At 34.1% G+C, this 13,140-nt stretch overlaps 1 protein-coding gene across 3 annotated transcripts in view; it reads right to left on the reverse strand.

The window, feature by feature from the left end:
• Positions 1-13,140, reverse strand: part of LOC100542439 (protein FAM189A1) — an 83,116-nt gene that overhangs the window by 45,784 nt on the left and 24,192 nt on the right. For all 3 annotated transcript variants that reach the window (XM_019619413.1, XM_010717288.2, XM_019619414.2), the window contains exon 2: positions 9,722-9,778. In XM_019619413.1, the coding sequence (XP_019474958.1) occupies positions 9,722-9,778 (57 nt within the window). The remainder of the gene's footprint in view (positions 1-9,721; positions 9,779-13,140) is intronic.

The following is a 13,140-nucleotide window of genomic DNA, read 5'->3' on the forward strand; positions in this document are numbered from 1 at the left end:
TGAAACATAGACAAGAAAATGGTTAAACCAGCTTCCTTATGATGGGTTCCACAATTGAAGTATGTGGTGTCTCAAGAAATACTTCCTTTCTTCTAAAATTTGCCATTCTTGTTAGTGCTACCTTGTGCCAAGAAAAGTTACAAACTACTATTTCTTAATGAGCTTTTCAAGGCCTGCAAAGTCATCTGTAAAATGGGAGATGTCTTAATCAAGACAAAGAGTCATCATACCTATCACTATTCCTATCACCCTTCTCTTAGCTTTTCAACGAGGTAATTGGAATTGCACTCAGTATTCAATGGATTTAAACTGTGACACATATAACAAGATATTATGGCTTGTTCTGTATTTCTTTTCTAAGAACCCCTAGCATTTTATATGTATTACTGGAAAGCAAATACTGGACTGGTAGTTTTGAAAACCTACACACAAAGTCTACCTGACTGTAAATTCATACCTCACCTTATTTCAGACTATTTTGTCTTCACTTAGTCACAATCCTAATAATGAGTATAGTGCATTATTATGTTACCTTGATTAACTGATAATAGTCTTTATTTGTACTCTCTTCAAATGGTCTCTCTGTAAGCAGAAATTAAAAAACCTATCAACATGTAATTCTAAGAACACAAATAACTTCCCATTAAATCAAGTTGTATTCGTTTTACTTTATTACAATTATTTATTTTATCTTAATAAACTAATTGTATTTAAAAACAAAATCCAAAGACTGAAGACTGCGATGGGCAACGTTTCTGTTGTTTAGCATGGTGCAACGTGCATTACCTGCATGGCACCTGAAGGGTACAATGAGCATCCTCTCGGTGAGGAGCTCCAGGCTTGCTCAGGATTCCCAAGACCCCAAGATATGGGCAGGAGGGTCTCAGCACAGAGAGAGCAGGCAGCAGTAGCCAGGATGGACAGAACCACACCAGGGACACAAGAGTGGAAATGGAGTGACACGCTTACACTTGGGAAATAACTGAGGCAAGCAAACTAGCAAGGACTCACCACAAAGCTACCTGGATTCCAAGAAGAATCGTATTAAAACCCTTCAATAATTTCTACCCTGTCTTATGTCATTCCATTATAAAAGGTAACTATTAGAGTTTATATCCTAAAAAAAAAAATACTGGCTTTAAAGTATATTGGTTTTTTTTCTACACAATTCATAATGAAAGAATGCCCAAACAGATCTGAGTCAGAACTGTGACCAAGATGAGATCCTACCATGAGCAAAACTAAAGTGCCTCTTGAGCGAAGTATAAAGAAACATAATAAAGTAGTAACAGTGAGAAGCTAAAACTAGGCAGATTCAGAGCCAGGTCTAGATTTTTCCTAAGATTTATTAGATTTATTGGAATACTGTATCTATGAGCATAGTGGAACATTCATCACAAAGGCAACACAAAATCACATTTTTTGAATTATTTTGGTCTTTATGCCATGACTCCAGAAGTAGTTTTGGTGCTCATGGTTGAAGTTCTTTGGGCTCAGTCATATTACATGATCCTACAGATCCCTTCTGGCCTTATTTATTCAGCTATACGAGAAGACAAAACTAAAGGCTGATTTAATTACGATTTATGTAATTAAATATATAACCCACAGATCATTCTAAAGTGAACCTAATTATAAAACTTACTGCACAGGAAAGATAATCATACTAACGCTGTTGTCTAATGGTTTCCAAGTGCACAAGAAGCAAAATTTAGCTTCCCGTTACATCCTTTGTAATAAGACTCTTCTATTTCATGATTCAATATATCGTTTTCAAAATTATTTCTCAACATTTGCCAAGAGGTGGCTGATAATGAAAAAGCATTGGCATTTCAAATCTGTTTAATTGAGCATTCCGTGTCCTTTGCCCAAATTAAAATAAAGGTATCAACAACAATATTCTCTATCAGTCTCCAGTAATGATCTGTATTAAACAGGCAGGAATATTCTCTGCTCTGCAACATAACATGTTAAAGATTTAATGTTTCTAAGTGAAGAAACACAAATTATATTGTTTTATCCTGAAATATATATAACCATTACATTCCAGACATTACTAAATTGAATTAAGTTTCCCACAGATACAATTCCTCTTGACTAGGTCTAATGAGGCTGCCTGACTCCAGAGAAAGCTGAAATCTTGTTATAAATACTAAACTACACTCAGCTATTTAAATTTTCAAAAGTAAATACTTCAGGTAAAGACTTCCAAAATTAAATTTGGAATGCACAATTTTAATTGACCATGTTAAAAGGCCCTACTGACTTGTTTCCATCTGCACAAACTTTTAGTTCAATTAATTTATTAATTGTTGCTGGCCAATATTTTCATTCTTTTTTATGTGTATGAAACAATTAATATATACTACTAATAAAAAAAAAATGTGTTATTTGAGGTTATAACAAATGCTATTGTCATTAATTTCTAAGAAAAAGGTATGGCTGTCCACTATTGAGGCTTTGACCAAGAGTCAGTACATCTCATTTTCAAAGTAATCATCTGAAAGCTGCCACCAAAAGCATGGTGCATGAACAGAACAAGGCACTATATATACTTCCAGCAGGATTTGCATCATGAAAAACAAAATGTACTTAAGAACCAGAACAAGTAGTTCAGTTTCCTCCTGTGGCGTTCTTTAGTAGCATATAACAATAAAGGCAGGGATTCAATAGCTGCTTCTAAAGCTTCTGAAGAACTCTAGAATTAAAAATGTGACCTTGTCTCTGCATACACAGGGACAGATAAAGGGAAATACCTGATAGTATCAAAACTAATCTCCTCCGATATCTTATAATGAGAGTGTACCATTCAATATCCCGAAGAAATTCTCTATCAGTAAAGGCAATTTAGATGGGTAGATATTTTGATGGCAATACAAATTTTTTCCACACATGATCAGGCTCAAGGACTGCAACACAAGTGAGTTTAGCGCTGTCACATTCCACACGTTAACACTGTGTGTTTGTTATTTCCGTGATGCTGTATTACAGAGGTACCGATTCACAGTTGATTTTAATATTTTTTGGAAAGTGTACCAGGAGGTTTGATTTAGTAATAAAGTTCTAGTGCTCTCAGCTCATAAACTGATTAAAGAGAAATTTGTCAAAGCTAGATAATTCATCATCTACTCATTTTTTGCTGTTTTCATTTTAACATCTACACATTTCTGAAGCAGATGTTTTCATTGGAAAATGAAAAACTTAGTCCAAACAGATAATTTTGACAGTTGCTCTGCTGGTTCTATCATCTCCCTACCATCATCACAGTGCAACAAACATTTGCATGTAAATTTGTAGTAATTTATTTTGGTATCTAGAAAACTTTTTTGGCGCATTTCAAACCCTCACAATAATCTGCTCCTTTTGTCCCCCTTTCCCTCCCGCCCCGCTCAGTGAGCTGCAGTTAAGTTGCAGGTTTCATGTGTGCTTGCCTCTTCATGTATCCTCTGTGACCAAAATAACCTCCAACATTAATTATTTTTAATAGAATTCTGACCATATCAGCCAGATATAAAACTTGCAACTACTTCAGACATATCTCCTTTCAATGTATTATCTGATGAAGAAAATAATTGCATTAATTATATTTTTTAAATTACCTAATAAAATAGGTAATCTCAAATCTCAAACATTTTCCATGACAATAGAAGACCACACTTCAATTAGAAAATAACTTTTTCTACATTAGTTTTGTTTGTAACAAAATGCTATATGTAAATGAAAGAGCCAGCTAGATCAGTAATCTGAAATTCATACATTAAAAAGAATGCATTTATATTGCAGTAGTTTTTCAGTAAATCTACATGAGAGTGAACTTATGGTTCCAGAGTGACTGCATTAACGGGTTCTTCCATTTATACAGTATGTTACTTTTGCAACTGTCACACTGCTGCTACAATTCACCTTCAGAACAAATAGAAGTCCCAACAAAATGTTGCACTGTGTAAATTAACCTTCCATAACATCTGTAGCAGAATGCCCAGAGGAAATAAAAGCTCATGCTGCCTTGCTGACAAGGACAGGCATCAAAAGGCTATGCAAGCAGGCCCTCCTGACAGCAGCGTAATTAGAGAGAAGCAGGTTGTGAAGTTCAAATACACAGATATTTTGCATCTGTCTTTTCCAAAATATTAATAGTGATTACTTATTCATGTGTAATTATCCTCATTAACAAACAGTTATGTGGTATCAGTAAAGGCTAACATGCTTCTACTTTGCCGCTGGGGAAGAAGGCCTATACGCATTTCTCTACACAGCATGACTAAGTTTCTGCTCCTCCATTCCATGCAAGTAGAAGTTTATCAGGGCAGCAAGAACAACAAAAGGAGGACAACATCTAGGCTGTGAAAATACCATTTTCATTGCTTACTCCCTCTGGACAGAAAATATACTTTTTATTAATGTGTGATTTTGTAAAATGACCACGTCATATTTCAGCCTTCTAACATGACAATACCTACAAGCATACAAAATATCCCAAATTTTCTTCTGCTGATACAGTTAAACAAACACTTCTTACTTATCTTCAGAAATGCATTTTATCACAATTGTGTCTAAAAGATACAACTATAAAGGTATAACGGACTCCAAGGATTTAAAAGTAGTTAATTCTTTCTCTCCTTGTGATCACTTGGTAAGAAGCTATGTATGGTAAAATTAAGAACAGGAAAGGGACTAAAATATCTACAGTGTGGAAAAACTACTCAAGCCTGAGGAGAAAGTTATTTAAGAAGCAAGGGTAAATATTGTGACATTTCTAGCATATAAACAAAAAGTGACCAATAAGGGAGGCTACAAACGCCTAAAAAAAATGAAAACAGAGATATATCCCTAAAAATAAAATACATTTGCTTCTCCAGTGCTTACAGAGGAAGTGAGGCAGATGTCAGAAGCAGAGATTAATTTCCCAAGGAGGAAGAAATACTGAAGGAAATAAGGCTCATGCCAAGAAAGAATTGAAGAAATTAGAAGTGTGCAAAAGCTGCCAAAAAGTACAGGACCAGATGGGCTGCAGCCTACATTTCTAAAAGAAAGAGCAAATGAGATGGAAGAACCATTAGCAGATATATTTAGAAAGCGTGTGAGAACAGGGGAATTACTGATGGACTGAAGAGAGGCAAATGTAACACCCATACCATACCCTTCATTTAAGCAGCAGCAATGACTCTGGAACTGTGACAGTTCCCTATTGCCAAGGTATTGTGCTAGCATTAACTGCTGACATGGCAGAAGGGACTGCTGCTTCAGGGTAACTGAGATGTGCTTGTCCAGAAGAGTTAAGCGTTAGTCCCAGCAGGCTTTGTCTGCTCTTCAGGAAAAGCTTTCTTAGGGTGTTTTAAAATTCTAACAATGCTCGAAAGAGTAGACTTTATTATTTTATATTACTTTGAATACTGAAGTATCCATTTCTATGTTTTTATGGGTAATTTACTGAAATACAAGTCAACCAGGTCAGAGAAAGATTTACTACTTCAGCAATTCATATATATATGTTCAGCCAGACTAAAGCAAGCCTTGAAAGCTAGCTCTGCAACTAACTTTGAAATATAACACTGAAATGCTAAAAACAAAACAAAATGCCAACACATATGAATGTTCATAAGCAAATTACAGTAGTAGTAATTAATCTAGATCTTAAAATATTAATTCCAAGTAAAACAACACCCAATGCTATGGGAAGAGAAGCAGAAGGTAGTGGTGAAAACTTGACCTGTAAGAGAAGTATTTAATTTCTAAAAAATTATTTAGCGATGTTAAAGGAAACAATCAGTAATTAAACAATTAAAGAAGAATCAATGACAAACTCTGAAAAACTGAATGGCTTCTCTCGGAGTCCTGATACATAAATATAGCTCAGCATATACAGAATGCTGCAATGTAATTCAGACTTGCATATCGAATGAATTTAAGAAGAAATAACTTTATTAGATGACTGATTTTTTTAATTCAGCTATAATGTATAATATATAGGAATTCTCCTCAGTCTGGACTTACATTCTTTCTTTTTATAAATAACCATTTTTTCCCATAATAATCTTTCATTCATTGTTTATACTCCCCCAAATTCCAATCTAAACATTTCTCTGATACCTCTGTTATACACGATACTAGCTGATAAGAAAAACTACTAAAAAAATAAGTAAAATATTCACATTCACTTTCCTTAGTTGCAGCGTAAGACACTAACTTCAGTCTTGTTTCTTCAACTGTTCTGCAGGTGAACTTTTGTTCATGCATCAGCCTACTGAAATCTGGTATGGGAACGGAAATGTTGTACTAGAGGACAAAATCTAAACCACTACCATCACTTATCAGAGCCAACATACAAAATGTGCACCTAGCAACTGAGAAACAGAAGAGTAAGAAATACTGGTAGAAATGTGAAGAATTTTTGTTTGGTCAAATCTTTTAAGAGATTTGAATACTAAGAAATTTGGTGCAAAGAAATTGAATTATTTTAAAAGCAAGAGGCGACTCCGGTTCCATAATGCAAGCACTTGGCAGCCATTAAGCTCCAGGAGAAAATAATCTCCAAAAAGTTTTTAAAATCTGAATCTACGTCAAGTACTCCTCTAATAGAAGCGTAGCAATTGAAATAACTCAAACTAATCAGACTCACAAGTTCAACATTGTTATCTGAAACAGTTTATTTCCTATTAATCATGACTTTTTACTCTTTTAATGGTAATCGACACTCACTGTAGTGTACAAAATACTTTCTGTATTTGAGAACACAGCATTAACAACTGTTATAGAGTAATGGTAGGCTCAGACAAAATCCTACTAGTCTACCAAAAGAAAATAATATTAATAGGTTATGGTAAAACTTAGACAATTTTTAAGGCACACTGCTTGTCAAAGAGGTTAACTTACTGATTTGGATACAGTGTCAAATTTTTGGGGGAAAAAAATGCAGAAGAACATGTGAAACACTGCTATGTTACACATGCATATTTTGTCAAAGGCAATATTTACCTGGTAAATCCTTATTAGCACCACTATCTCACTATTTTAATAACAGATTTGAATCTAGTATTGCTTTGTCCTAATACATTAATTGAAGCTCTGTTAGCATCAGCATATGAAGTATAAATTAATTTTCATTACTAACTGAACTACACGAATCTCACAGAATATATGATGTAGTTGAAAATTGTTTTACAGACAAAGAACAACTACTAATTTAGAATATCCTTTTCTTGCCATACAGATAATTGGTTAAAAAGAATTCTCTGCCATGTCATTTTAGGCAAGTCAGAGTTCAGTTACATGTAAAGACGCACACAGACCACCACTGAGATTAAATGCTTCTAATTTCACTATTATCTTTTAAATACATTAATAAATTTTTGAAAATGGAAGCATGTTTCATGAATATCTATTAATCCAAACCATAGTCCAGTTTTCAATGCATCTAAGCAATAATTCACTTCTTTCAGCCATTTAAGATCTCACACTCATCTCCAGCATAATCATTACCTTTCTTTAAAAATGCATGTTCATCAAAATGTTTGCAACTCAATGGATCTTCTACTTAAATTATCAAGCCAAATTCTATCACTGTCTAAAAGAGAGACAGTTGTAACAGTGGCTTAAAAGCAGTACTAGATATCTGTATTTCACACAACGAATACTAGAGTATCTCCAAGACTAAGTATGAGTAAAAGAAAAATATAATTCAAGTACTTTAATGTCTATTACATCAATCTTTGTAAGATTTTTCCAATTGTGTCTTATGGCACTATTATATTCAGAAATATAAAAAACACTTTTTCATAAATATATATACATACTAAGATATTAAGGTAGATTGATGGGAACACTAATCATGCTATTATAACAAATATATTTGAAAAAGAAGAGTAATACGGAAAAGAATGAAGTTTATGCTCAGCAACAATCCATTTCAAGAAATATTTATCTAGAAAGATGTAATGAAAAGCAGCATAATGTATAGGTAACAGGATATTAGAATTAAGTTAAAACTTTAAGTCTCCATACTTGTGTGAGAGACAAGGGACAGCTGGGAACTGGACAACATTTGCTGAAATATTACAAGATTCTTATTCTCTTTTAAATACAGTCTTAAACTGCACTGTAGTCAAAGGCAGGCAAGTAATAATGAATCAGTGTGCAAAGCAGAAAAAGTGAAAAATAAAAGTCCTGTAATTTTTCTTGGCGTGGAATGAAAAATCTATTTTGTAATCCTAAATTACACCCCAATCATACTGAGAGTTTTTCAATTTATAAATGCATACTGCAAGTTCTTCTAAGTTTATTTCTGCACGAATTATGCATTAAAGCGTTCAAAGGAAGACTTCAGTCACATACTACAACCACTGAGGTTATCAGAGAAATGCAATGGTATTCCTACTGCAATAATGCTTATATATAGAAATGTGTTAAAAATGTTTTAACACACAGGAAAATTAATGTGGTAAAAGACATTAAAATACATTTTAAGAAGCATCAACCCTTAGTATTGGGATCAAGAATCATCTACGGACAAATCTTATGTACAAATACAATAAGAAAATACAATTTTAATGTATTCCAGTTGAAATAGTATTTTATATTTACATTTTAGTTTTCTGAATGTAGGAGTGAGCAGCAAATCAAACTATAAATGTCTCTTAATGAGTTAAATTCATTAACTTATGAGTTAACATTTAACTACATCAAATTATTCAGTTCGTTTTAATTGGTGTTTCACTGTAAGTCTTTACAAGCACGTGAATTACTTCAAGTGGCAATCAATTATAGGTCTATTAATAACAATATTAGTTAATTTTTATCAGAACATACACTGCTCGTCAAAAATTAAACAAAACTTTACCATATTTTATTTCTTCCAAGTGTTCCAATTTCTGTAACACACGTATACTAGAAATACACAACATACCACAGTACACATACACACCTACCTATCATTGATGTACACTGGATTTTTACCACTGTACTGCATTCTAAAATCACATATGCAAAGCATCTTGTTTTATCCATTCCTAGCAAATAAAATAGTTTTCCCAAATTAATCTTCATATCCCCTTAAGGAACATACCACTTAGTGGGAATCTATATTTGAGGAGAAATTTAACTGACAAATAGAAACAATTAATTATTTTGCCCAGATTGCTGCCTGCTTTAGATAAGGAAAGACTACCAAATGTTTTTCAAATCTAACAATACTGAGTTCTTACTCAATTATTTCCTAAATCATATAGCAAAATTAGTATCATTCCATACATTTTAGATACATCTTCATCCAAACTCAATGTGGTACATAAGAATAATTGAAACTATGCATTCTTTTTACAGAATGAAATAAATATCATAATTAATAAATATTATTTGGTAAGTGCGAAAACATTTCCAAAAACAAAACTATTTTAAAACCTTCTTTTCTTCATTTACAGTAATTTGGAAGCATACATGTTACATTATGCTAGCAAATACACAAACTGCAGTACTATATAGGAATTCTATCCAGTTTACCAGTCTGGTAATCATCATCAACCAAAAGTCCACAGTAGTGCCACTGAAGCCCTTACTTAAAGTCCATTTGTAACATTTCAAAGCAGCAAGATATCAAAACCAAATCTTGATGGGCACAGGTGAATATAAAGACAAAACTTTTAGGAGTTACTTATGCAGAATCCTTTGTTCAACTTACACAAACCTGTATAACACAAAAACTGACTGCAGTCCCACCACCACTCACCACAAGTGAAAGGGGCCTCTTCCATGAAACAACACCAATCAATCCTGACAGCAGCACCTGCAACAGAGAGAGCACAGTCACCAAAGACATGGGCTTTACAACAACATTGTTAAAAATAATTATAATAGTACGTACTACGGTAAATTTCAGTCATGACATGTTTCTAGAGTGCTGGAAACAATCTGCTAAAAAGATAATGTTTTCATTTTATTCTGAGTAAGAATTAAACAGAAGTACTGTTAATCTGTTTTTCAATCCAACTGCCAAATCCAACACAATAGGCCTTCAAACAAGTTCTCCCCAAGTCCCAGACGTTATCAACAATAACAGAGGAAAAATGTTTAGAGTAAATTTTCATGTGATCTCTCTGCATCCACAAAAATCAGCTCAGAGAAACACACAAGAAAAGGAGTCAAGATGTGGCAATCATTAATTCTGTTAGTATCTCAACACAGCTACAGTAAACAGAATGAGTAAAACACAACAGGAGTGGAAAAAAAAAAAAAGCATCAGGAATTTTTTCCATTAGGACATTTAATTAAAATAAAATCCAGGGAATACGTTTATTTCATGGTTCTGCACTATCATTTACCCTGTCTGACTAACAGTACCTCTTATACTTAGCTAAGTTGATACAATTATTATGAAATCTTTCTGTAAATGCTTAGAGTAAGCTGTACTATCATTACTGCTCTCTATAGACCTTTGATATTCAAAGGGTTGAAAGACCAAGAGCTAATAAATACTCCTTCCCATTACATGGTATTTGAAGCTGGCTGAAATTCAAATGTCAGAAAGTCACCATTCTCACTGTATCATGCTTTACTAGCAATCCTTCGTGTATATTAACAGTAGGACATAATAATTAAAAAAGCATCTATATTTATTATCTAGAAGCAATGTTGTACACTCTGGTAAACCAGGCTTGAAATAAGAGTGTCTGCTGATGCTTGGTGTGAATGTGGAAGGGAGATCTGTTGGTGCACAAAAAAGGTGGGTGGTGGAACGCCCAGTTTAAGCTCTCACTATGTCTGGTCTGTGGGCATTCATATTGTAACATATTACACACAACTTAATGAAATCCACAGCTACTGCAGTTGAAAATGTTATTCAGGAAGACATGTTGGAAGATGCATCTTCTGATACTTAGCAGCTGTGGAAAAACCTCAGATAAGGATGCATAGTAAGACTACAATGTTAGTTCTGAATCCAAGTACAAATGGAACCGGTGAGAAGAAAAAGCACGGCAAAAAGTGAGCCAAAAACCAGGACATGGATATCTAATGACCACACAAACGGTCTCCACGTACAGACATGTGGTTTGTATTCTACAGCGTATCTTACAGAATTATAGTTATGCATCATATTTCTGCATGCTGACCAAGGCAGAGAAAAGCACAGTTCCATTTCTGAAGTTAATTTAATTTGCTCACACAGATGCATTTGCCTATGATTGCTGTATGGCAACTGTCTCTGGCTGATAATCACGTAATGTAAAGCTGCACTCAAGAAGGTAAAATGACAGGGTTATCTAGCTTTACTTTAGACTAGACAGCAGTATGTTCTTAATTAAATAAGTGGAACAGCTGAAACTGTGAGGTTATTACAGAAAATCCTTTAGGAAAAACAAAAAAACTGCCTTCCAAAAAAGAGTATGTGTCGATATGTAAAATACTCAAAAAAGTATTTCTCAGCCACCAAGTTGTGTTAAAGAGTCTAAGTGGTTTAGTACACACTACCTACAGCTAGCAAATCGTCTCTCCCATTTGCCATGTAACCTCTCTACTGCAAGTTACACCTCTCCCCCTCAAAATACTCGTGGCACTGTGCATCTCTAAAACAGTAAAGGAGCAAATCCTTTCTGTTCACTTGAACAGCTGATTTTGGTCATCACCAGTGCCTTGCAGGATGAAAGAGTTAACTGTGGTTTTGTTATAAAAAGAGAACCTGCTGGCACTCATGCTACCACTAACCATGCAAAATGTCAAGGTACTGTAAATCAGTAATTCTCAATATGCACCGATGGTAGACACTAAAACTCTGTGCTGTACCTGTGTCATTAGTATTGCCATTACAAGAGTTCACATGAACAATACTGCAAGGTGATTTTCCAAATCCTGTCATCCCCATTATCACTGTGGTTACCCATCAGTTTTATTTTGCTTTGAAATGTAGTTTTCAGTAGTGGCAAGCATCTTTAAGCTGCCAGATACACAGCTGCATAATTAGGAAAAAAGCATGCTGGGAACATCACATACCAACACTTATTAAAATACATCAAATGACTCAAATCAGAAATCTAAAGATGATTTCTTCTTGGTCTTGTACACAACTAAGACTTAAAAGTAACAATATGAAAATTTTTTATTCTCTTCATTTTTACCTTTTTCTTTTTTCCTTTTACTTCTTATAAATGCAATGCCAATTTTGGGTAAACTGAACTTTTATATACAGAAGTATGAATTATTATAGTACGTAACTCACAGATCTAAGAAACCCTACAATCATCATTCATGGTATCCAATGCTTCCACCAATGGAAACATTATACATAACTCACATGGTTTCACCAAATGAAGGGCCATGAAACCCAAGCACAAGGTGAGGGAGTTCTTTTACACAAGCATCTAAACTGCACTTCCTAAACACATACAGCTCAGCATAGCAATCCATAGGTCTTCTAATGTTTTCAAAAATCAATACATTGTATGTACGACTTGCAGGTTTTTTTTTCCTGTCTTAAACAAGAAGTAAATTGGTCTTGCCTATTAAACTTCGATAATGGGTTTGATTTCAGAGCCTGCACATAACATTATCTAATGTCTTGGGCCTAACTTCTATCTGCTGAGCTACAGTGAAAAATGTCCAATCATAATAATTATACAATCAAACTACTAAAATTTTGTTCAAAAGCATACGTTTGGCAGCTTTTGCAGAATTTCTACAGCTATAACAATGGTGTTGAATCAGAGAGCAAAAAATAAACAAAATACATCAGTCCTGACTTCAGCAGTATTAGAAATGCCCGAGCATTAAGCAACGCCTGTCAACATGCATATAAGAACTCCATCACCATTAATGCAAGTTGTGCTCATGCACAGAGAAAATGCATTTATTTTAACATGCACATAGAGAGGCAGGACAAACACAGAAGGTAAAATTACATCCTAGTACAGGGATTTCAAAAGACAGATTTAAACCAGCAGTAAAAGAAAAAACAAGTCCTCGACATTTTGTTTTCCAGCATTTTCAGAAGACTCTGACTTTGAATATGGGACAGATCAGATGATGCAGTTTCATGACACACCTTACACCATTTGTTTTACAGGTCTTCATCTCCACCATTATTATTTGTATATAATCCTTTTTCTGGTATCCTCCTTTTAAACATCTTTTTTCAACTACAAAAAATTATATTTA

The sequence above is a fragment of the Meleagris gallopavo genome, chromosome 12 (assembly GCF_000146605.3).
Source record: "Meleagris gallopavo isolate NT-WF06-2002-E0010 breed Aviagen turkey brand Nicholas breeding stock chromosome 12, Turkey_5.1, whole genome shotgun sequence".
In the NCBI taxonomy this organism is placed as follows: Eukaryota; Metazoa; Chordata; class Aves; order Galliformes; family Phasianidae; genus Meleagris; species Meleagris gallopavo.